The following is a 27390-nucleotide window of genomic DNA, read 5'->3' on the forward strand; positions in this document are numbered from 1 at the left end:
CTACTTGTTGCTCCTTGTGTTCTCTAACACATCGCTCAACAAATTCAGCTAACTGGGCCCCTTTGTCACCTAACTCGTCCTTAGCTGGTGACTTAAATTCTCTAACTAATTGTCTCTCTGTCGCCATCCGAGTCTACTTGTAGCGGTGACACAAGAATTGAAGTCCTTTACCTAAACTTAAGTTTTACTGCCCTAGTCGAAAATAGCTCCACCGTATTTATCCTCTCTAGTATGGCCTACTCAATTAAACCAGACTATTCCCGCATCACCAATAATAACGGGCAGTACTACTGCGGGGTTGGCCTAAATATCTCTTCTCCCAAGAGAATACAAAGGTAATTTTTACTTTACTTCACAAATTAAGAATACGACCCGACAGCAAGGTATGTGCCTCAATTTCTTACAATATTTTCATCACAATATGAAAAGAAATGGCAAGAAAAATTGCATGCACAAAATATTTTTAAAAAATAAGCAGACAATGACTGACTCTCTCTCTCTCTCTCTCTCTCTCTCTCTCTCTCTCTTATATCGGACCATATTTCATTTTGATCACGACGTGCAAAAAGAAAAATGCGATGGAATGCATATGCATCCTTCTTTCTGTATCTTTTTTCCGTCCACTCACACCCCCTCCCCGAAATACATTTTAGTACCAATGATGCAATTTCCCTATTGCTGGTAATCTGAAATGGCATACAGTGATACTTTTAATATTTATGAAACCGGAAGTTATTATAATTTAATTCCACACAGCATCGCGAGTTTTATCCTATATGTAACTCAATAAATTTTCGGGTCAGCGTCATTATATGCAGCTTAAAATAAATAATACATTTAAAATACTTCTTGTGAAACAAATTAGGTACTTTTAGTTACATTTAATGATCCTGACTGGAAAATTTACTGAATTAAAGGTAGGATAAAATTCTCGATGCTGTGTGGAAGGAAGTGAAAAACACAATCCGAGGTGTTGATCTGGCCTCTTTTTATACTCAGAATCGACTTATATAAGGACGAAGGATGGAAAGTTTGCAAAATTTGCCGATTCGACTTTTACTCCGCATAGACTTATAGGCCAGTACGTACGGTACTTATAAGCTTCATTTAGCGCATCACACAATCTCTTTAGCAAACTATTTCAGTGTTTTGCATTTTGATAGATGGACATGCAAATAAATAAAATAGTAATCATCTTGTTAACACTCTATGGTCACAAACTAAGTAAAACAAACAAGTTTTGTAAAACTTAACTTAAATCTCCTAAGATATCACCTTACCGATCTGTCCAGTGGGAAAATGACGAATCTCGTAACATATACGTAAGCATAAATTTATAGATCTAACGCAGTCTTTCCGTTTGAATTATAAACCGATAAACACGTGCACCAAATCCAAATATAGACAATCATTATAATTTAGAAAAACAATAACAAATGGGTAGAATTCAAGTTATTTTTTTTTCTCCTTTCCACTCCTCTTTCCAAACCTCATGACACCACCTAGAGCCTAAAACATTCCCGTAACCCATAGTGCTAGCAGTAAAAAGATTGTGTATCTCAAGAGTTTCACTAGCACTCAGGTAAGAAAGGTGAGCGACCACTGAAATGCAAAAGAAACTGCGACTCTATAAAATCAGTAGGAAAGAACTCTTTTTATGAATTTTTTTTTTTATTTTTTTTTTTTTTTTTTTTGCATTTAGCCGATTGGTCATGAACAAGTTTATACATACATATTTGTTACAAACATTGATGGTGACACCTTTAATACATACAGGAAATTATGTCTATAAAACTTACAAACATTCAATAAATACTAAAGGTAAATACTTACGTATACATACCCACATTCACAAGCACACTGAAACATGCATATACCCATACACAGAGTGTAACTACTGTGGAAGCAGGTACAGTCGTGCTGTGGGGCAAGGTCGTGATGGGGGCCCGGCCCAACCAGGAAAGAAAATTAAAAATTAAAGTGGCAGTAAGGGGGGGAGGGGGAATACAAAAAGTTGCTCTGGGTCCCGTGGTGACATAGTTACGCCATAACATACACATGCTTACATAGACACACAGACGTATACGCACATACGTACATACACGCTGCGATACTCTGATAGGCACACACACGCACATAAAACATCCATTCCTGCATTCATGTGTGCATGGTGCATGATGCGAAGTAAGAATACAGCACATTCGACCGAAGCATTCCAAACGGACGACTATGCTAGTTGAATATGATCATTGCCAGAGTGTCTCCATAAGGATGTGACAAGTAGTAACTCAGACAATGAGTGCCAGGAGTCTTTTTCTCAATCAAGCCTAATGTAGAATGTACACGGCACGGAAAGGACCACCAAATCTGCCAAGTGCCATTTTTCCGAATTTTGGTTGTGCCTCAGCCGATGCCAAGTTAGGGTTAGACTGAGGTGGATATGGTCCCGTTATGACCGATGGCAAAGTTTTGTGTAAATCCGTCGATTAAATCAAGTGTTAAGGAAGAGGGGAAAGGGGGAGAGTCAAAACCGTGTAAACAAAACTGAAGGCGATTCGGTGCAATTGGCTTAGACAAAGTTTTACTTCGGTTGTCTAAGGGGACCTGGCAGAGTGCATGGATAAATAAATGTACTGCTTTTCCTGGATCTTTTTCTTTACTTTTGCAGTGATAGCAGTTGTTTCGTAAGTTCACTGACAAATTTAGACTGGTTGCGACATGGCAGCGCTGATTGTCTAGCGATATTTATATGAGCGCACAAAGTACCAGCGTCTATAAGCGTATCACCCATCAACGCTGACGTTAATGTCTCTACCGCATGATCTCCGAATCAACAGATAAAGAGGAGCCATGTGATGCAGCTATGGCACGTACTCTGTATCTTTTATTTTGTACTCTCTTTGAGGCTTTTCTTCGTTGAAGCATTCGGAAAGATATAACCAAAGTAAGAAAGCGGTATTTCCGTGATGTTGGAGTGGGAGGTTAATTTATGATATGGTTTACAGATTGCACGAGTAGAGTTAATTTAACCCATCGATAACCAAAGAGTAAAGTCATCCACCTTCAACGTAATGCTGGTAGACTCAAGCGGGAAGACCTACCTGATAATCAGTCATTTTATTATGTAGAGTCGAGCTAGTTGACCAATTCGAGAACTTAAGAGTCAAGTCATCCATAACTTGATAATTGGTTGAGTCAAGTGGGAGCATCCACTTCATAATTATTAATTTTAGCACACAGAGTCGAGCTAGTTGACAAACATAAAAACTGAAGTGTCAAGTGATCCATGATCAACTTGATAGCTGCTGAGTCAAGCGGAAAGCCCCACTTAATAACTAGTAATTAGATCATGTAGAATCGAGTTAGTATACGAACTAGAGAACAGAAGAGTCAAGTGATCTGTGATCCGTTTGATACCCAGTAGAGTTAATTGTGAAGACCCGTTAGATAACTAGTAATTCTAGCATCCGTATTGGTATTAGTAGAATAACTCGAGAACTGAAGTGTCGAGTGATCTGCAATTAACGTAATAGCCGGCAGAGTCAAGTGGGAAGACCAACATAAAAACATGTGAAGTGTGAAGTTAAATAATGGACCGAATGTGTGAATAATTGCACCCCTAAGATATTTTTATAATTATAATATTGCCCTTTGCTGGTTGAGTGTACGCCGTCTGATTGGAGTTTATCCCTGCAATCCATGCATTCAGCTGGGAATGGAAATTTACCTGCATGTTCCCATAATGCCATGTATAGATATGGGGTGACGTATGTCCGCAGAATTCGATTCAATGACCATGCAAGGTCGAGATAATTACCAAGTGTGGGATCACTACGTATGAAACATGGAATAATATGGTATAGCACACTGTTTAAATTTGTACTTCCGAAGTAATTGTGAAGCAAGTGAAATTAACTTAAAAATGTGTCAGCGTCATTGTCCCCTTATATGTCATTGTCGCCTAAAAGCATAACTACAATATCCGTACGTAAAACCAAAGAAAATACGTGTCAGGCTTCATCCATATTTTCTACTGTTCAACCTCCAACACCATGAATCTTGATGGAAGTGACGTTTGTCTAGTTAAAATCAAGGGCTTGAGGGTTGTCTGTGCCAGCAGTGAGAAACAGTGCCAACCATTTACAAAAAGAATGGCCCATAATTGCGGCGCGAGGCATATTAAAATTAGGAGAGACGATCAAGACTCAGAAAGGGAAGATGGGAACGAGTACAATCGGGGTTGCTTACGTTCCAAATCCTCAAAAGCTGTGATGCACAGTAAAAAGAAATTAGAGAAATGTCGCAAGGTGAATATGAGATTAAATTTGTACAACAAATATTTCCTGAATAAAATGTTTTGTCCCTGCTCCGTTCAGCTACTTGTGAGTAGTTATAACCTCGAACAAAAATTAGCCAATGAAACACATGTAACCGATAAGGGGCAATCCCTTTGGCCCTTTAGGGCATGACTCATTATCATAGCTGAGTAATGTATAAAGTAAACCTTACCTCATTTCACCACCCATAAGTAGTTTTGCACATATCAATAAAACAAAATGCGCTCTAGCATTTAGTTTTAAAGGTGTTGCCTTTTTATTTTCCACTTCAATGCAGTATTATATTAGACGTTTGTGGACGCAACCTGTCATGGATTGTTTCTTTATCTTTTTTATGAATTGCTGCAAAATTGTTATACAGTATGATCTTCATCAGAAAATGGACATATTAATCTTTTTAGCTCCATGGGTTTTATAAAAGTTTATTTGCCTTTCTGACTTGTAGCTGGATGGAATTTATGGCAAAGGTTTGTGAATGCAATTACACGCGCAGTTTCCAGTCGATTACTATGAAACTTAGTAACTATTATCAACATCGTTAGAAAATATATATGTTGGTCAGTCATTGTTCTCACACTATTTTTAGAAGAGTTATGCCACTTTTAATTTAGTACTACGAAGTACACGAGATCTATTGTATTAATAATATCATCGGTAACGATGTCGGCGTCAGAAGATAGTACAGCATATATACACGTAAAATCTATCCAAATGTCAACCATTCTTCCTTCTTGGTCCAGGGCTGCAGGGACTAACTTTTGTACATACATGTACATTACGTGTACTTTCTTTGTTAAATTCTAAGTACAACTTGGATATTTGTATAAATACTGTTATGCATGAAATCATGAAACTTGGTGAAATGGTGCATCTTGAAAAGTATCACACCTTCACCATAAGTGTAGGTCAATAAAAGCCTATATTTCATGCGTAACTGATTTGGTTAACTTTTTGTGTCAAGTTTATCTTTCAAGCTTGTTCATGATATAAGCATCTACTAAATTTATGTTAGTATCACACCCTAGGAACAAATGAAGGTCGCTATGACCTATATTCAAATTGTACTAGCTTAGGTTAAGTTGTTGCATTTAGTTCATGACCAAATACGTTTATTTTGCACCCTGTTTACATAATGTTATACCTGGATTGACGAAACTTAGAGAGGAGCCATGTTGATAAGTATTGCAACCTCATAACAGAAGTTGGTCTCTATAACCCATATTTCATGTTTCACTGACTTGGGTTTAATCTTAATTACTTCTTATACCAGAGTCATCAAACTAGTTGTATATGCATCTATATTAGTTTTACAATCTTACTATATTAGGTCATTCTGACCGACAATTCTGACTTGACAAAGCTCATGTACGTTTTGTGCTTAGCTCATGTTCATGTCGGTTCTTTTAAGTTACTGTACTGGGAATCATCAGAATATGTATATTGATGAATACTAAACCTCTGTCTTAAAAGCAGGTCACTTTGAACCATATTGTACGCTTCTTTTAAAACTGTGTTGTTTTTAATATTCATGTTCAAGTCATTCAACTATACGATTGAATACATCCGACTTAGTAAATCGACAATACAGAAAAGGTCAATGTGACCTACAACGAATTTTGTAAAAGCTTGGTTTAAAGTTTTGCATTTATCTTATAATCACAAAGGTTCAAATGCATGTTGTGTTTGCATTATCCTATCTAGAATCACGAAACTTGTTGAACGGATGCATTTGGATGAGCACTAAACCTTCATTTCAGTAGTAGGCAATTATTTTATTATTCACTGACTTCGGTTAAATGTTCTGTTCATTATTTTTTTCTTCTTCTTCTCTGTTCGGGCTGGATTTGTGAAATTGATGAAGATTTGCATTGCTGTTTCTACTATGCCCGTCAGACAAAAAAAGCACATCATGTCCAGTATTTAATCTTTTACTGGCTCTGGTTAAGTTATTTGTTCAGCTGATGAACAGATGAGTGTTTAGCATTCTATATGCTTACTGTTCCTTCTAGCTTTAGAGGCCGTGGCCGAATGGTCTAAACCGCTCGCCTTTACCGATCATGATCATCTCACCCGTCTACGCGTGAGTTCGAGTCTCGGGCTAGACCAAAGTGGGTATGTGAGAAAGCTGCCAGTAGCTTATTGGAGCTTTTCCCGGGTTTTTCCTCCACCAGTTATACAGGTCGTCATGCAGAGCTTATCTAGCTCAGAGAAATGGCGTCAAACAACAACAACCTGTCTAGCAGCATGAAACTTGGCAAATGGCTGCACCTTGTAAAGTTGTACGACAGAATGTACCGTACCTGTGACTTATTCTCCATGTTTCTAGGACTTTGTTGAAAGTTTTTGTTTAAGGACCAGTATGCTTTTGTTCCAATTAAATGGTATAATTGAATTCATCTCCGATAGTACTACACCTTTACAACTAAACATCGCTGTGACCTACACTTTATGCTTTGATATATATATATATATATATATATATATATATATATATATATATATATATATATATATATATATATATATATATATATATATATATATATATATATATATATATATATAAGGCCCTTTCTAACCAGTGCAGCTTCAGTTGGAATTTTTAAGTATTAAATGGTAAACTTTCCACATTAAATTAATGACTATACATTTTATCTAGTGATAGGTTAATAAATTAACACTTAATTTTACATGTGAATGGGCATGGGAATTAAATGAGCGGACTGCATGTTTAGTGCATTTTTGTGATGCCTCGCCTGTAGTGGCTAATCGAGGTAATCACTGATGCATGACTTATTCTTGTACTACTGACGTTCACTCCAAGGTTACTTAACGCCTGTGACTTTCATCCAATAAAATATGGCTTTCAAATAGATTTTAAGAACAATGATTTTTAAACAATAAAACAAAACCTACATACTCTCTTGTAGAGCGTCCGCCTCGGATGCGGGAGGTCGCGGGTTCGAACCCCGGCCGAGTATTACCAAAGACTTATAGAAATGGTATTAGCAACTGTCTTGCTAAACGTTTAGCATTAAGAGGTTAGTGTTAGGACTGGACGGCCTGCTATCATGATAATGTGACTGGGTAGGACATGATGCTACATGTATGTGGCATGATGACCCAGTGCTAGACATCACTATGAACTTCATGCTTCAGACATCGTAACGATGTGACTGATAATTTGTTAACGCTACGTTAAAAATCCAAATCTCTCTCTCTCTCTCTCTCTCTCACACACACACACACACACACACACACACACACACACACTTTCTCTGGCTTTTTGTTATCAACTCGATATAGTACTTTGATATCACGTTAAAGAAATTCTTTTTATTGTTTTATGCAGTCTTACTGTAGGCAGGTAGATAGAATTAACATTATTCAGCACGTTACTGATTATATTGTGCCAATACAAAGCATAAATTTTGAATTCTAAAGCGTTTATAAGTAAAAATGTAGAGAGATTTTTTTTTGCAAAGACAGCTTAATTTCAAATATGTCCAACGTTTCGTTGTCAGTTAAGTCTTTTCAAAAAATAAACTTTGATCATGATAATTCAAGTAGGCTACTCGCGGCTTCTAAGAACTTTCTAGAGGTTTACTAAGACCCATCTTCATTATCGAGTGTAGGATGCTGAAAGACGGGTATATTTGTTTGAGCAAATTGTTCGCCATTCCTGTAGTTATCATTTCTACATATTATTATTATTATTATTATTAGGTAATCAATGCAGAGCAGAGGGTTACAAAAGGGCTAGAGCTGACAGATGAAGGAAAAGACATCCTGGCTAATGGCAGTCATGAAGCACAGATTTTTAAGGCCGTTCCAAAGGATGGCATTGCCCAGGATCAATTAATGGTACATAAGTTTGATTCCAGTCTTTTACCAGCACATATGTGGATGCATATATCTAAGAATAATGGAGATGCTTGTTTCCTCTGTATATCTCTAAAAAGACATTTACCTTAGTTCTCTCTGCAACAATACAACATGCTCCCTCTCAATGCGGCACCCAAATATAAGACGACATCACCAATCAAGTGGTCCATAGTAAGTGAGTACTCTAAGTGTTGCAGTCAACATTTGTACATGTTTGGATTTTGTAAAATATTTTTTTTTTTTTTTTTATTTTTTTTGCTTTTTAAAGAATGGTTTTCATTTATTTACTTCGTGATAACGTCGAAGATAAAAATAGATAAAGCCATGAAAATTAAGACGCATAAAAATATCACTTTGTTTTGTGTACCTATACTTTTTTAATTTATGCAAACGTTTAATAGGAATGATAATAAAGTGATCTGTCGTCAGCTTTGCATATTTATTTATATTTTTCTCCTTTTATCTTTACTAATCATTAAACTTCTCGTGATATTAGTAATTGCACACTTCATAATTAACACCTTTACTTGTGAACAATTACTCTTTGACATGTCATCTTAACCGAGTCCGTTTTGAAATTTTCACCGATTTTAGGCAGATGAATTTCTTAACCTAAGGTAGAACAAATTATTCCGTACTCGAAGGCACTTGATCTTCCTCGTCTTGTAATATTGTATGGGTATTGGTACTTATGAATGGTTTTTACATTCATTTGAAATGTTTTAGTGAAATTTGTTCTTTTCCAGAAGTCTGTGCCAAATTCCAACATAGGATTTAGTAAGGCTATGCAAGCAGGCTGGATCACAATAGACAAGACGGGAGAAGGGGAACCTAAAGTGTTTAGGAAGGTTAGTGAAGAAAGGAATGTAATCAGATCATGTAGCAATCAACCTGAGTACAAAAATAACAAAATGGACTAAAATATGAAACCTTCTGAATTTCAGTAACTTTATTTATACCAAAATGTACTTTAGAATTAGTTTATAACATTTCTTCTGAGATAAACTCAATGGTCAACCTGGTACATTTATAGAGGATCTGTGTGTGCATGTGTGTATCGTGTGTGTGTGTGGGGGGGGTACGCATATTTTATTGATAAAGATTTATGAACAATGACTTACTTAACATTTTGTAAATGTTGGGGCGAAGGTGCATTTTCTAAGTGTATGTTAATATAGTTTGTCGTACATATTTGTGTGCTTAATTTAAAAAATTAATTTAAAAAACCTTAAAAATTCTGTCAAATTTTGACGACTTATATGTGAGGTCACTTTTGATCTCAGACTGTTTCTTTACTATGTGGTTAGATATACAAGCTGTGATAAACTATTTGATGTATTAAGATCCACGAACCCATTGTACATTTTCTTTCTCTGTAAATTTGACTTGTACATAATAACAAGCATAACCTTGTCAGCTAAGAGTTTTATATAGATGAGACTTGGAAAGAACTGAGCCTTCCTTGACATCATTCAATGCTTTCCCTACTGATTTGTATGACCCACTATTTCGTTCTCCTTTGCCAACTGTTTCATCGCAAGAATATATATTGGAGAATAATATGCCCCAACACAGCTTGCATCTTTTATTTAAAAGTTTTTCGAGGGGAAGACAATACTGTACCCCTAATAAATTCAGTTGCTGCTGTTGCATATCCACGTGTTCTTCATGAATAGCCAGACATAATTAGGGAAAGCACTGGTCATTTTCAGGATTTCTACCACCAGATTATCTTATATTTCTACGGCATACAGTTAGCTTTGAGTGTGGTTTGTTGGATTAAATACATTTGCATCCAGTGTTTTACAGTCATGTGAGTCTTTAGGATGTACTATGATAGATGGCTTCAAAACTCAGCACATGAAAAGGAGCAACAGGTGAAATTGTTCCATGGGATGAATAGATGAATGCAGATTGCTAACACGAAAATTGTTAATGTAATCATGATTGCCATACAAACCAAATGAAGAAATAAGTTTCAAAAATATTTGTTAAAAAATTGAAATATTATATAAAATTAACCATTAAATATAATTTGTCCAAATGTGTATATGAAGTGTCACATATAATAAGTTCATTATTTTTACATCTAATCTAAACACTTAAAGATTGATTTTTTTTAAATATGTCAATGAATGTTAGCATGTTAAAATATTTTCTTGTTGGAAAATTTGCCTAGTGTTAAACCATATAAAATATGGTCCATTCATATTATAGTTACCTGAATAGTACAGAGAATCAATAGCTTAAAAATATGCATGCACTATGGAAACTCCTCTTGACTTAATCTTTTATCCAAATAAAAACAGCATTCACTCCTCAAAGAACAACATATTACTCAAGCTACTTACCTTTGCCATGCAGGTAAAATACTGATTGTCATGCACTCATAACAAGTATATCGATTATGATCCTATGTAAAGAGAATTCTATTTCTGTACTGAATTCAAACAAAGGTGGCATAACAGAAAACAAATTTAATTTTCCCATTTGAAATTTGTTTAAATCCAGATGCCTCACCGATTTGTATGCAAACACAAGTACATGCAACTTGTACAGAAAGCAAGAAAAAAAATAGAGATAATTGATAGCTTAGAAAATAAACTTGCATTTGCATAATTGTATGGTTTTTTAATTTATCCAATACGGTATATTCAAAGTATCATTTGCAAGACATTATTAAATCCGTTCATTACAATTAATTTGTTAACTTACAAAAAGAATTTAAACTATAGAAAAACTTAATTTTCCTTACATCACATGCATCAGATTCCATAAATATAACTGAGTACATTTAGCTGCAAAACCATTCATTTTGCTTTTGAACTGGAACAAAGTTTTGTTACTTGCAGAGAAAAAAAACACAAGACCATCACAAAATTGAAGTTGTATTAAACTTTATTTTATTTATTGAACGTGTGATTTTTAAGAGTAGGACATATGCATGTAAAATTACAACTTGTAATTATTAAATTATTAGTTATAAATACAGAATCTGCTTAAGTCTTCAGTCAGTTAGAGTGTCCAAAATGACATCATCCCATTCACTGATAAAACATGGTATATTTTACTGTTCTAAATTGTATGCTAGCTTAGGTCACTTGTAGGTCTTTTTTCCCATCTTAACCATATGTTACATGTGTCCTTTACTGAAGTTGTCCCACTGATTGCCCCTTATCCTGATTTTGGATTCTAGAGCATAACTTTACCTGGGATTGATAGATTTCAACAGATTTGGTATGTAACTTCTTTTGTTGACATCATGTATGAGTTCAATTTCTATTATTCCACAGTATCATTAGCATGATTTATGCCCCCTGATTCCTCCATCTTCTGGCTATGGTTTCCACTGCTGTACTTTACCAAAGACCGTTTTTTAATTTGAACCAAATTTTGAAAGTAACTTTAAGTTGTTGCAATCAAGAATGAGATGGATTTCAGCATTTCATGACCTGTTTTATTGGAGTTATCCCCCCTGATTTTCCATCCTTCTACTTTTGTTTTTGCAGCATAACTTTATTAAGGATTTTTGATTTGCAAGCAAATCAGCATGCAAAATTATATTGATAAGACCTTGAAGTAGTATAGTTTCTTTCATGCCACAACATCATATACGTACAGGAAGTTTGACCCCTGCTTGTCTGTTAAGACTACTGATTTTGGTTTCTACACATTGTCAACATTACCAGTTACCAGGCATTGTTGGATTTCAACAAAATTTGACATGTATCTTTATATTTATGAGACCTTCACCAAATATAATTTCCTGCATTCCATGTTAAAGTTTAAAGCTTTATGATCCCCGATTGCCAGTCCCCATTACTTTGGTTTTTGCAGTATTAATTTTACCAAGGATTGTTGGAATTTTCAGTGAAATTTGGCATGCAGATTTTATTGATGAGACCCTGAATTTCCCATTGTCGATATCATCATTTGGAGGTGTTATTTTCCCTGTATTCTTATTCTCTAAACTTGTTTTCGAATTACTAAAACCTATACTTATGAATAAGGCCACTGACATTGTATTCATGAATCAGGTCACTGACACTGACAATGAAAACCTAGGGATGCTTGTGAAAACAATTTTCTTTGTCTATATTGTACACTCTGTGATAGTGTAGACATATATCATCTGCCATTACATAATGTGTCAGCCAATCAGGGTCTACGATGTTCTGTTACAATGATAGATAATAAAAAACAGTATGAATACTGGTCATCCAGTGCATTACCTGGTCATTCAGTGCATTTTATGACCCTTGTGTCTTGTATTTTGCATCATATTTATGCAGATTTTACATGGTATCACCTATTAGCAAGGTGTACTCAAATCTTAGTTATTTGTCTGATCCTATTTACCAAATGCAGTTAGTATTTGTGCATTTCTGTTTCAGGTTAAGAGTATTCAAGATGAGGTTCAGATTATATTGGAGAAAATAGATATGCAGGACCTCTCAGATGTGACAGAGACACAGATGACTGAGTTCAAAAGGAGGAAACTTGTCACAGATGTGTAAGTGAGCTGCCTTCTTCAGAAAAATTAGGAGTAATTTTTTGTCTGTATCTACATGACCTCTGTTTCATGTTTTACTGACTTTGGGCAGCACTACTTTAAGGATTACTCTCCATGATAGACTCCAGGTTTTCATCTCTATGGTTACATGTAAATGCATATGGCATATGAATTACCAGTATTTCAAAATGTGTGCAAGGCCTTTTTTCAAAAGATTCAATAAGCTTATGGTGCAGCAGTCATTTTTATTGCTATTGGTCATAGACCAGAAGATTTTATGAGATAGCCTGTTCTCTATCATATCTGTCATTCATAATTCATGTCAAACTTACTTACATCCATGTGTTTGTATGAAGCTTTACACACAATTTTTCTAAGGAATATTTGTCTAAAAGAAAATGGTGGTGCTCAGTCATCCAATATGGCCAACACAGTAGCCACATTGAAAATCTATGTCGCTACTCTTCCAGAATGGAATTTTCTCCAAAGATCTTCAAATGGCATATTATTTGTCCTAAATGAAAATAATGTTGGTGTTACATGGTGGACAAGGTGGCTAATTCGAAAATTGAATCACTGTTGATTTTCAGGAATCAGCTGTTAAAAAGAAGAAATGGTTCCATCTTGAATTCCTGGACATCCTGTCTGGACTGTAGAGCATCAGTCCCTTCAAAGAACTCTTGTTTAGGAATAGAAATTGGAAACAATTCATGAGCTAATTATGTTAATATGTTCTAGACTCATTACTCTTTTCAATAATGGATTAATCTTACAGTTCCAATCAAAGAGTTTAAATGTACATGTTCCTTTAAGACATTATTTTTATTGCTTCTCCTCGGAAACATAATATTGGAGAATTGCCATGAAATTTTACACACACACACACACACACACACACACACACACACACACACACACACACACACACACAGAGACACACAATTATAGATGGTCCTACATGAAACAGGTACTACTGTACATGTACTTGGATATCCAATATGGCCACCACAATCATGCCATCCTAAACTATGTTATTGCTACCTCTCCAGAATGGCTGGTAATATTGACAAGAGGTTTTTATTGAAAGATTTCATAGTATGTCTTAGTAATGGTCCTAAAAGGAAATAGTACTGATGTGACATCCAATATCACAGTCACAATGGTTAGTTGGTCCTAAAAGGAAATAGCACTGATCTGACATCCAATATCGCACAATGGTTAGTTGGTTCTAAAAGCAAATAGTACTGATCTGACATCCAATATCACAGTCACAATGGTTAGTTAGTCCTAAGAGGAAATAGTACTGATCTGACATCCAATATCGCAGTCACAATGGTTAGTTGGTTCTAAAAGGAAATAGTACTGATCTGACATCCAATATTGCAGTCACAATGGTTAGTTGGTTCTAAAAGGAAATAGTACTGATCTGACATCCAATATCACAGTCACAATGGTTAGTTGGTCCTAGAAGGAAATAGTACTGATCTGACATCCAATATCACAGTCACAATGATTAGTTGGTCCTTAAAGGAAATAGTACTGATCTGACATTCAATATCACAGTCACAATGGTTAGTTGGTCCTAGAAGGAAATAGTACTGATCTGACATTCAGTATCACAGTCACAATGGTTAGTTGGTCCTAGAAGGAAATAGTACTGATCTGACATTCAGTATCACAGTCACAATGGTTAGTTGGTCCTAGAAGGAAACAGTACTGATCTGGCATCCAATATCACAGTCACAATGGTTAGTTGGTCCTAGAAGGAAACAGTACTGATCTGACATCACTGGACAACAAATTTTTACAAAAGTCATGTTACTGAAATAAAATTAGTCAATTCTTATCAATTTTTATGTGCTGAACATGAATATGACAGTCAAATTGCAAAATTGGCTCTAGTTTTTTTGTAATCTGCAAGAAATTAATGTTTACATAACGAAATGCATTCCAATAGTAAAAGGTCAACTGTAATAGCCTACCTATAAAAAATCAAGTCATTGACTACATCTTAGATTTCTTCGCCTGTCTCTTGTACAGCTGTTCGGGAGCATCTCTGAGGAGTGTCCAGCAATAGTCAGCCAGCATTGTAGTGGACCATTTTCCCTGGTATCTTTGTTCCATTGTTGCGATATCTTGATGAAAACGTTCGCCGTGTTCATCACTAACAATACCACAGTTGCTAGGAAAGAAATCCAAATGGGAATGAAGGAAGTGAATCTTTAGAGACATATTGCAGCCAAGTTTCTTATACTTCATCAACATGTCTTCTACTAGTTCCTTATAGTTTTCTGCCCTAACATTTCCGAGGAAGTTTGTAGAAACTAGGCGAAAAGCATTCCATGCTTGTTTCGCGTCACCTTCCAGCAAGTTGTTGAACCGGTCATCTTTGAAAAGCTCTCGAATCTGAGGACCCACAAAAACTCCCTCTTTAATCTTTGCTTCGCTGAGTCGAGGGAATTTTTCATGCAGGTATCGGAATGCTGGCAAAGTCCGGTCAATGGCTTTCACGAAGTTCTTCATCAAACCTAGTTTGATGTGAAGGGGTGGTAGCAAGATTTTCTGAGCCTCAACCAGAGCTGGGTGTTGGATATTCTTCTCTCCAATGGCTACATTCTGCCTGTGAGTCCATTCCTTCCTCATGTAGTGCATTTCCCTTGCTCGGCTATCCCACTCGCATAAGAAACACATGTATTTTGTATATCCTTGCTGCAGTCCCATTAAAAGGGCAACTACCTTCAAATCACCACAGAGGTGCCAGCTGTACTTGTTATACTCAATGGAATTCAGTAGCTGCCTTAAGTTATCGTATGTCTCTTTCATGTGGACAGCATACGCTACTGGAATAGATGGAAGAATGTTTCCATTGTGCAAAAGCACAGCCTTGAGACTCAGTTTCGAAGAGTCCACAAATAGTCTCCATTCTTGTGGGTCATCAGTGATTTTTAAAGCATTCATGAGGCCCTCAATATCGGAACAGAATATCAGATTACTTTCCTTTCTGAAGAAAGGCTCCAATTGCTGGTGGCGCTTTCGATATGCAGTAATTGTGACATCTTCTTCTAGAAGATTCCATTGTTGGAGTCTTGATCCTAGCAATTCTGCCTTGTTCTTTGATAAGTCCAAATCACGAATCAGGTCATTTAGTTCTTCCTGTGTTATTCTGTGTGGGGTTGATGATGCACCACAGTGAAAATCTGGATCACTGCATGCTGATGGACCAGGAGAAGAACAGGTCGACTCACCTTTGTCTTCGTCAGATGAATCAAGAAAATATTCTGCTGGAGGTTCTGGAATAGGAAGTCCCTCACCATGTGGAACTGGTCTCAATGCAGACGGAATGTTTGGGTAGACTATTCTCGACTTCTTTCGCTTCGTTATTCCGCCGGAAAGAGGAGGAACCAAGCAGAAGTAACAGTCATTTAGGTGGTTGCTTGGCTCTCTCCACACCATTGGGACTGCAAACGGCATTGATGACCTTTTGCAATTCAACGACTGTGAAAGCTGTGTTGTACATGTAGCACAGCATATATGCGGAGCCCAAGGCTTGTCTTGGTCACCAACCTTGCATCCGAAGTAAAGATGATATGCCTTCTTCACTTGAGAATTGATACTTTTCTTCTGGTTGGCAAATGTCACTTCCCCACAAATATAGCAAAAATTGTCCGCGGTATTAACACACTTTCGAGGCATTACTGTTCTTTATTGTACGTAAATGGATAAAATAATAAGTTTTATGTAACAGTAGCTTGAACTGTCTCGCACAACGTCTAAAATATTTTAAATGCTGAACCTATCTGATTGGGCTTTATATAGTACACTGCTTACGTCAGCTTCAGCAGCCGCCTGGCATTAGTATAATAGGCCTACACATGTCTAGTACACTGCTGACGTCAACTTACTTCAGCAGCCGCATGGCATTAGTATTGCATTGCATCAGAAAATGATGCAATCAACTGTGGATGATGTGAGCATGATGGTATTATGCAATGTTACATCATTATTCCGGATGTTGCTGCAGTCCTACTGGAGAAATTTACACAGTGAAACATAGAAAATGAGGTATATGAATATCTTCAAAACGAGAGCCAATACAAATTTTTCACGGTTATATTCGTGTTCGGCACACCAAAATACTACAGATTAGGGCCTTTTCAAGTCAGTAATGATTTCACTGTTGACCAGTGCATTCAGTATCACAGTCACAATGGTTAGTTGGTCCTAGAAGGAAATAGTACTGATCTGACATTCAGTATCACAGTCACAATGGTTAGTTGGTCCTAGAAGGAAACAGTACTGATCTGGCATCCAATATCACAGTCACAATGGTTAGTTGGTCCTAGAAGGAAACAGTACTGATCTGACATCCAGTATCACAGTCACAATGGTTAGTTGGTCCTAGAAGGAAATAGTACTGATCTGATATCCAATATTACAGTCACAATGGTTAGTTGGTCCTAGAAGGAAATAGTACTGATCTGATATCCAATATTACAGTCACAATGGTTAGTTGATCCTAGAAGGAAATAGTACTGATCTGGCATCCAATATCACAGTCACAATGGTTAGTTGGTCCTAGAAGGAAATAGTACTGATCTGACATCCAATATCACAGTCACAATGGTTAGTTGGTCCTAGAAGGAAATAGTACTGATCTGGCATCCAATATCACAATCACAATGGTTAGTTGGTCCTAGAAGGAAATAGTACTGATCTGACATCCAATATCACAGTCACAATGGTTAGTTGGTCCTAGAAGGAAATAGTACTGATCTGACATCCAATATCACAGTCACAATGGTTAGTTGGTCCTAGAAGGAAATAGTACTGATCTGGCATCCAATATCACAGTCACAATGGTTAGTTGGTCCTAGAAGGAAATAGTACTGATCTGACATCCAATATCACAGTCACAATGATTAGTTGGTCCTTAAAGGAAATAGTACTGATCTGACATCCAATATCACAGTCACAATGGTTAGTTGGTCCTAGAAGGAAATAGTACTGATCTGACATCCAATATCACAGTCACAATGGTTAGTTGGTCCTAGAAGGAAATAGTACTGATCTGGCATCCAATATCACAGTCACAATGGTTAGTTGGTCCTAGAAGGAAATAGTACTGATCTGGCATCCAGTATCACAGTCACAATGGTTAGTTGGTCCTAGAAGGAAATAGTACTGATCTGACATCCAATACCACAGTCACAATGGTTAGTTGGTCCTAAAAGGAAATAGTACTGATCTGACATCCAATATCACAGTCACAATGGTTAGTTGGTCCTAAAAGGAAATAGTACTGATCTGACATCCAATATCACAGTCACAATGGTTAGTTGGTCCTAAAAGGAAATAGTACTGATCTGACATCCAATATCACAGTCACAATGGTTAGTTGGTCCTAGAAGGAAATAGTACTGATCTGACATCCAATATCACAGTCACAATGGTTAGTTGGTCCTAGAAGGAAATAGTACTGATCTGGCATCCAATATCACAATCACAATGGTTAGTTGGTCCTAGAAGGAAATAGTACTGATCTGACATCCAATATCACAGTCACAATGACCTACTTAAAATTGTGCTATCACTACTCCAGCTGAACAAATGGTTATATCAATGTGGAATTCCACTAAAAGTCTTCTTATGAATTCTGGTTGGTCCTGGATAAAAATGGCACTGGTCTGAGATAAAATATGATTGCCGCAGTGTCCATTTTAAAAGTGTGTCATCACTACTCCTGCTGAATGGACAGCCATATTGACAGGACACATTTTGAAGCAATTCATACTTCAGCACAATTGCTAACTTCTTTGCTTTGGGGCCAAGTGACATATTTATCGATCATGGACTCATCAGACAGGTCCTGGCCTTTTTGTGATAAAATCCAGCTAATCTTGATGAAAATGATGCTCATCTGCTCTCAAGTATGACGCTAAGTTAGCACTTTCAAAAATCTTTTTATGGCTACTCCTCCAGTATGAATATTGGCATTGACATGGAATTTCACCACAACTCTACTTTGCAATATTTAATTAGTTCTGAATGAAAATGTGGTGGGTCTGACAGTCCAAAGTCATTGCTTGTGTTTTCATGCTTCACTGAACTTCTGAACACCAGACCTGTTGATATACAAGTAAATTTTGGACCAGACATTGAATTGAGTTACATATAATTTCCAGCAGTATGAGTGTGTGTGTGTGATTTGGATTTTTAATGTAGCTTTAACAATGTTTCAGTTAAACTGCTTTGATGTCTGCAGTATGGCAGTTTATTGTGATGTCTAGTGCTGGGGCATCATGCTGCAGACATGTAACATGATGTCCCACCCAGTCACAATACCCAGACACCAGGCTGACCAGTCCTAACAATAACTTTTAATGCTGAGCGCCAAGCAAGGCAACTGTTAGTATCATTTTTTAAGTCTTTGGTATGACTTGGCCAGGGTTCAAACCCACGACCCTCCCATGGCAGAAGCAGATGCACTAACCACTAAGCCACTGGATTGGTAAGATTCCAACAAATACATTGACAGCTTGGAATGTATTTTATGTATATTTTAAGTGTATTTTATGGGTATTTTATGTGTATTTTAATGTAAATTCCAATAAATACATTGATTGTGATCAATCTGACTTTGATTTTAAAGTCAAAGATGTTGACTTAGTTTTTAAACTTTCAATGATGCCACATTTAATTTCTTTTTTTTTCTTCAAAATCAAATATTTAATTCTAAATTTGACCAAACTTAGGGTGTGGGTATATTTTGATATTGTCTGAGACAACCTGATTTTATCATGTCATTTTCCATCCAGATCCAGGTTCAAAACCATGACTTTGAGAAAGAAATTCATTTTACACTTACGGGTATTTTGTGAACATTAAAAATCTGACAAATAAGAAAACAGGTTTGCTCCTGAATCTGGTAACATGGAGTTTCAAAGGAATATCAGAGACAATTTTAATATTCAGCAGTTAAAAAGAATAAAGGACAAAAGAAATTGACTCATCTTGAATTCCTGGAAATTCTTTTTAAGCAGTAGAGTGTTAGTCTCTTCAAGGGACTCTTCTTAACAAATCATTTCATTTATTTTTCCAATTTAAGACAATCAATCTGAGTATGTTGAAAAAGTTTTGTCCTTAATTTTGCAAGCTTTTCTATTTTTCAGGAAAGTGACATCTTACTTGCTAAGTAAAGGACCAAATTTCACCCTGAAAGTGGAGAGACAGGAAAATGAGTTAACTCCCGAAATGATAACAAGGTATGTCTTTTACATTCGAAATCGTCTTTTTGAATTTCATGCTTAATAAATAATTTTGTGTGCAGCTAGATTTTGTCTGCATATTTATGGAAGAAAGGTTACAACATGGAGCTTGCCTCCCAGTTGAATATTAGAATATAATCAAATGTGCCCTACATTTTGTTATAATCTAAGCACCCAACAATGTGGGCTACTGGTAGTGCTTTATTGTGTTTTTTATAACCTCAGTTATCATCTGATATGCTTCACTGACTTCACTGACTTTGTCTTAATTTTGTGCTGAAATGTTATTTACTGGGTGCTGTTGATGTTTGAATCATGACACTTCATAACTGGATTCATCTCTATTTCTACTTCAGTCTTACAATGAAAGAAGGTCACAGTGAGGTACATTTGATACTTTACTAACATAAGATATGTATCAGGGTTTAGCTCATGACCAGGTTGATGCCAGTCTATAAAAGCAAGGCCCTGTATGAAAAGTGCATTTAAAGTAGGAATAATATGCAAATTTTCCATATAGAGGACCATACATTGTAATATATTTTGATAGGTTACTCTCAATGGGTTGACATTTTATTTTATATGTGAAAGAGAATAGCAACTTTACATTGACTCAACCCTCTAATTGTAATGCATAGAAACTGTGACAAGCCTGGCAAGTGTGTAATCTTGTGTGGCTACCACAAACAAAGAATACGTTACAAATTTGATCACTTTGCTTTCAAATAATTTGATTCCAGTCTTTATGGTACAAAACCATCATTCTGAAATCCAAACAGGATATAAATATACTTGTGAAGGAAAAATGCATGATTTGCTTATGGTTTGGGGGTGCAGAAAATATCAGAAATTTTGCAGCAAAATGTCACAAGATCAAGTGGAAAAAATTAATATGCTCATGAGGTGTCCATTGATATTGCAACAGCATACCTGCCATATTCTCAGACAGAGGGATGGGCAGAAGTTCAGACAAAATGTGTTTTGAGGTGCCAAGAGGGGTCAAGGGTCAAGACATGTGACTTGAAAAGCATTGTCATCCTATGGTAAAGGATCTATCAGCAGTAACACATGCCTCTATCCATTCTTGGTCAGTATACTATGTAATCGGGACTTTTATAAAGTCCATTTAGTACAGCAGAAGCCATACATTCTAATTAACTCTAACTGATAGGAGTACCTAGACTGTATTATTGTAATTAAGAACTGGTGTAAATTGTTAATCAATGGATATTAGAACAAGCGATTTATTATATGTTTTTTTAGTTTCAAAAGCTTTACCAAAAATGGACAAAGTCCAAAAAAGAAAGATTTTGTTTTCATTTAGCCTCTAAACATGTTGTAATGAGGTTGAGATTACTTATCCATAATGACAATGATAATTATGGTTTGAATAAATTAACAACAGGCATGTGTTCTTAAATTATCCATAATGACAATGGTAATTATGGTTTGAATAAATTAACAACAGGCATCTGTTCTTAAATTATCCATAATGACAATGGTAATTATGGTTTGAATAAATTATCAACAGGCATGTGTTCTTAAATTATCCATAATGACAATGATAATTATGGTTTGAATAAATCAACAACAGGCATGTGTTCTTAAATTATCCATAATGACAATGGTAATTATGGTTTGAATAAATTAACAATGGGCATGTGTTCTTAAATTATCCATAATGACAATGGTAATTGGGGATTGTGTCAAAATTGTTTTGAAATTCTTGGCATCTTCTGGTGAAATTCTTGAAAGAAAAAAAACAAAATAAATTACAATACTATTATTGGGAGAAAAAATTTTGAGTATAGCTTGATGCATCATGTTATGGCAAGACTGATAATCAAATAAAACTGTCTTGTCTCATTGATCCTATACCTGTCTGTTGAGTACATTGTGTAGCTAGCACACCTCTGTTGAGTACACTGTGTAGCTTGCATACATGTCTATTGAATACACTGGGTATCTATCATACATGTCTGTTGAGTACACTGTGTAGCTAGCACACCTGTATGTTGAGTACATTGTGTATCTAGCATACCTGTCTGTTGAGTACACTGTGTAGCTAGCATACATGTCTGTTGAGCACACTATGTAGCTAGCATTCCTGTTTGTTGAGTACACTGTGTAGCTAGCATACCTGTCTGTTGAATAGACTGGGTATCTAACATACCCATCTGTCAATTACAGTGTATCTGGTATACCTGTCTGTCAAGTACACTATGTATCTGGCATACCTATCTGTTGAGTACACTGTGTATCTAGCATACCTGTATGTTGAGTACAGTGTATCTATCATACCTGTCTGTTGATTACTGTGTAGCTAGCATACTTGTCTGTCAAGTACACTGTGCATCTAGCATACCTGTCTGCTGAGTACACTGTGTATCTAGCATACCTGTTTGTTGAATATGCTGTGTATCCAGCAATATCCATCTGCCACCTTATTTGCATGTCACCTGTCATGCACTGTATACAAATGATGTATTCACTTGTAACATGCATAACAGATAAATACATCCTCACTTTTATAACATTCTAGTCACATATGTGCATAAGCATGAGGTGCAGTAATGTGGTTTACAGAAATTACCATTGAAGAATTATCAAGATAGAAATTATTAAATAAAAATGCGAGGTTGAGTTTTCTTACAGGTCCTTAGCAGTTGTCAATTCATGCAAATATTGGAAAAAAATGTTACATGTATTAATTTATTTTAAAAATTTAACAATTTTGAGATGAAGAACATAATTATATATTATTCGAAAGGATGATGTTAATTGTGAAACTTCTAATTAAAATAGAAATGCCAAAACTAGGCAACATTTGAAAAAAGAAATAATTATTTAATTAATGAAAAATATTAGTAACAGACTTAATGCTAGATTTAAATATCAGGATGCACTAAAAAATTTTGAAAATGTGGAAATAGATCTATCTTCTATTGTACACCAATGACAACAAGCTCATTTCACATTCTGTATCTTAATTGCTAAATATACGTACTTACCACAGAAACAAAAATATACGTATTCTTGCTAATCTTATTGACATTCAGTTGAATGAAGAGAATGCCTCCATGTATGAAACATGTAATCTTCTTTTCTTTTGCATTTCAACGGTATCTATCTGAACACACATACGTGTAAAGCCAACACAAACATTGCTTGTTCATTGAGATTCCTAAACTAGATCATGCCAATTATGTGTGGTCTTGAATTTGAATACTTGTATCAATAGTCATCATTTAGTCATCACTTTTATCACCACTACTTTCACATTATTATATAAGCAGTAAAACATTTTGTGTCCTCACTCACATTTTGTGTCCTCGCTCACATTTTGTGTCCTCACTCACATTTTGTGTCCTCGCTCACATTTTGTGTCCTCACTCACATTTTGTATCCTCGCTCACATTTTGTGTCCTCACTCACATTTTGTGTCCTCGCTCACATTTTGTGTCCTCGCCCACATTTTGTGTCCTCACTCACATTTTGTGTCCTCACTCACAATGGAATTAATTGTCTATTGGGATTTGCTTTGCTGTCAATGCTCTGTTTTCTTCGAGTGTCAGCCTAGAGTGAAATTTTTTGTGTGCATGTTCATGTAAATGTAATTATTACAAATTTGTAAGGGGCCCCGAGTGGCCAAGTGGTCTAAAGCGCTCACCGTTACGGATCACTGCCATCTCACCTCTGTCTGCGTGGGTTCGAGTCTCGGATTCGGCCAATGTGGATATGTGAGAAAGCTTGCCAGTAGCTTCTCGAGGGTCGGTGGTTCTTTCCGGGGATTTCCCTGTTTCTTCCTCCACCATTAATACTGGCCGCCATGTATAGCCTATTGTGTGCTGAAAAATGGCGTTAAACCCTACAACAACAACAACAACAACAACAACAAATTTGTAACATTAGAGCAATGTTTATATTTTGCTTTACATTTTTAGAGTTTTACCTTTTTGCTGGGAACCTTCCAAGCAGGTTTGCACTAAACCACATGAGATCTAGTCAGCTTAAATTTTATAGACCTGTTTCTATGCATATGCAGATGACCTGATGACACTTTTGTGCCATTGCAGAGACTCTATATATGCAACACATAAGGCAAGATGTACCATTTTATGATGTCAGTATGTACACCTAACCATCTAGTCCCTGTTTTGCATGTGCAGAATAAGTTGAGGATTCTGCCAGCTACAATTACTAACTTTTGGGGAAGGCTTGCAATTGGGATAAAAGAGATGGTTATTGGTTTTGGGGTCAAAGTTCAAGGTCAGATCAGACTGAATAATTAAAATGGTTTCTGCACAATAACATTAGTTCCACATCACAGAGCAAAGACCTTACTTTGTAGATTGTGTGTACTAGGGTAGGAATAAAAGCATATCAGTTAGGGGTTCAAAATGTCAAAGGTTAAGGCCACTATGGCTTAAAGGACAAAATTGTACTCCCACATAACATTAGATGCTTAACACAGATAAGGACTATACTTTGTGGATGACTTAACACTTATTGTAAGGAGGAAGCCTTAAAGGGTAATGTCAAAGGTCAAGGTTGTTGTTACTGCAACAAGAAATATGATTTCCATGCAATATGTTTATTCTACATTACAGACCTAGAATAGACCTTGAGGATTGCTGGCTCACACATGGATACAGGTAGCAGCTTGTCAATTTTGGGGTCAAAAGGTCAAATGTCAATGTCCCTGTGGCTGAAAAATCAAATTAGCTGAAGTTTCTGCACACAAATTTCAGTTCTTAACAATGTTGTTGTTGTTGTTGTTGTTGTTGTTGTTTTAGGGTTTAATGCCATTTTTCAGCACACGATAGGCTATACATGGCGGCCAGTATTAATGGTGGAGGAAGAACCCGGGAAAACCCCAGAAAGAACCACCGACCCACGAGAAGCTACTGGCAAGCTTTCTCACATACCCACATAGGCTGAATCCAAGACTCGAACCCACGCAGACAGAGGTGAGATGGCAGTGATCTGTAACGGAGAGCGCTTTAGACCACTCGGCCTCTTAACAATGTACTTTCATCAACTTGTGGATGGACCTTTCACTAATAAGAAAGAAGCCTGTTGATTTTAGGGTCAGAAGGTCAAAGTCACTGTAAATGAAAAAACAAAAATTAGATTTTCACATAAAAACCTAAGTTCTAGACCATGAACCTTGTGAATGAAGTTTGCAAAGGACTTGCATTTAATGTACGAAACATGCATATTTATTCTGGAGTAAAAAATTAAATGTCAAGGTCATTTGATTGTGTCAAAATAGGTTTTGTTGTGAAGTAACTTTTGTTTTAGAGTACATTCCATGACCAAACTTAGTGCATATCATGTACTTGGGGTAAACATTTCAAGCTTTTAGGGTCTAAAGGTCAAATGTCACAATCATGGTATGACTACTAAGACAATAATGGCTTTTGCACAGTAACTTTAGTTCAAGTCTGCATTCCTTGATTAAAAGCCCAGGTCATTGAAATGCACTGGTCAATAATCAGTACCCTATTAATGTCTAGATATGGGACTATTAAACATAGGGCAGGAGAATAATGTCTCTTTCTTGTTACTCTTGTTTTCTTTGTTTATCAATGTACATTTATATACTTTCAGTGGGACATGGAAGAATAAACAATTCAAGCAGTACAACTTTGAGGCTTTTGGGGTGATGCCTGCAAGTGGACATCTGCATCCCTTACTGAAAGTGCGATCAGAATTCAGGCAGATTTTTTTGGAGATGGGGTTGGTTTTGACTTGATGTTTCAATAGCATTTAAAATTTTTTGTGAAGATGAAGAAGAAGGAATATATTTTCAGAAGATGTCAAAGTTAGCATCATGTGACCTTAGTGTGCATTTAAATATGTACATAAACACATGCTCATAACAACATACTCAGCCTCCATCTGTCTTGTTCCTATGATCTTACTGAATGTTTTCACATGCCAGCCATAAGGCAAAGGGTTGTTGTTGGTGTAGGGTTTAACACCATTTTTCAGCACACAATAGGCTATACATGGTGGCCAGTATTAATGGTGGAGGAAGAACCCAGGAAAAAAAACAGAAAGAACCACCAACCCACGAGAAGCTACTGGCAAGCTTTCTCACATACCCACATTAGCCGAATCCTAGACTCGAACCCACGCAGACAGAGGTGAGATGGTAGTGATCCATAATGGAGAGCGCTTTAGACCACTCGACCACTTGTGGCCCCAAGGCAAAGAGTACCATGGTGTCCAACAGCATGCACATGTATCAGTTCATCTGTCTGACTGTTCCTTGTTTTGTTTCCTCAAAATAACGTAAGTTTTTTCTTATCAACTGTTGCCAGGCTGTGGAAGTAGTCTGCATTTGGGACAAGGAAGAGTGTATGTGTGTGTGTGTGACTTGGATTTTTAACATGGCCTTAACAATTTTTCAGACATATCGCTACAATGTCTACAGTGTGACAGTTTATAGTGATGTCTAGCACTGGGGCATCATGCTGCAGACATGCTGCAGACATGCAGCATGATGTCCCACCCAGTCACAATATCCTGACACCAGACCAACCAGGCCTAACACTAACCTTTTAATGCTGAGTGCCAAGCAAGGCAGCTGTTAGTACCATTTTTGTAAGTGTTTGGTATGACTCAGCTGTGGATCGAACCCACAACCTCCCGCATCTGAGACAGATGCTCTAACCATTAGGCCACAGGAGTGGTGCGGACAAGGAAGAGCCTATTGATCTGTTGTCTGAAAAAAGGTCCAAGGTCAAGGTCACATGGACTAAAGAAATGAAAACTGTTTCCACACAATAACTTGATTTGCGTAACCAGATACATTTACCAATTTCTCCAAATAGCTAGGAACTGAAGTAAGAATTAAACATATTTTAATGTCATAGCTCAAGGTCATAGCAACTCTGAGAAGAAAAATAGTTTCTGTATTACATTTTGAGTTCTTTACCACCTTCTCTGACCAGACATTGTGGATAGCTTGCAGTTAGGACAAAAAAGACATCAAATTTTGGGTCAAAGGTTAATTTTACATGCAGTTGTAAGAGGGAAAGCAATTTTCAACAAAACTACTTAAATTTAGTACTATGATAAAGAGACTTAACTCATCAAGTTATATCATGAGATATTTGGACATTAATGCAATCAGCTTGGTTAGGAATAGCTCTCAAATAGTTTGCAACATGATCAGTTTTGTTTTTCATGAAAATACTCATCTCAATCAAAACAAGGGAAGTAACCCATGATATTGATTTGGAGAATCACAGGTTTGAATTTACAGGGTAAGCAAATGAGATAAAACAAAAAAGATATTTTAGAATGCAATTTATGCAACCAGACAAAATGATTCACCTTAGTAATTGAAATTTAATAATGTGTAATTAACAAATGAATA

General features: G+C 36.3%; 1 protein-coding gene across 2 annotated transcripts in view; it reads left to right on the plus strand.

The window, feature by feature from the left end:
- LOC149807806 (phenylalanine--tRNA ligase alpha subunit-like) overlaps positions 1-27390 on the plus strand; it is a 64095-nt gene that overhangs the window by 16193 nt on the left and 20512 nt on the right. For both annotated transcript variants that reach the window (XM_089970681.1, XM_089970673.1), the window contains exons 2-6: positions 8064-8201; positions 8969-9070; positions 12617-12735; positions 19905-19997; positions 25614-25742. In XM_089970681.1, coding sequence (XP_089826807.1) covers positions 8064-8201; positions 8969-9070; positions 12617-12735; positions 19905-19997; positions 25614-25742 — 581 coding nt within the window. The remainder of the gene's footprint in view (positions 1-8063; positions 8202-8968; positions 9071-12616; positions 12736-19904; positions 19998-25613; positions 25743-27390) is intronic.

The sequence above is a fragment of the Sinohyriopsis cumingii genome, chromosome 1, assembly GCF_028554795.1.
Source record: "Sinohyriopsis cumingii isolate HCF-2022 chromosome 1, ASM2855479v2, whole genome shotgun sequence".
NCBI classification, from domain to species: domain Eukaryota; kingdom Metazoa; phylum Mollusca; class Bivalvia; order Unionida; family Unionidae; genus Sinohyriopsis; species Sinohyriopsis cumingii.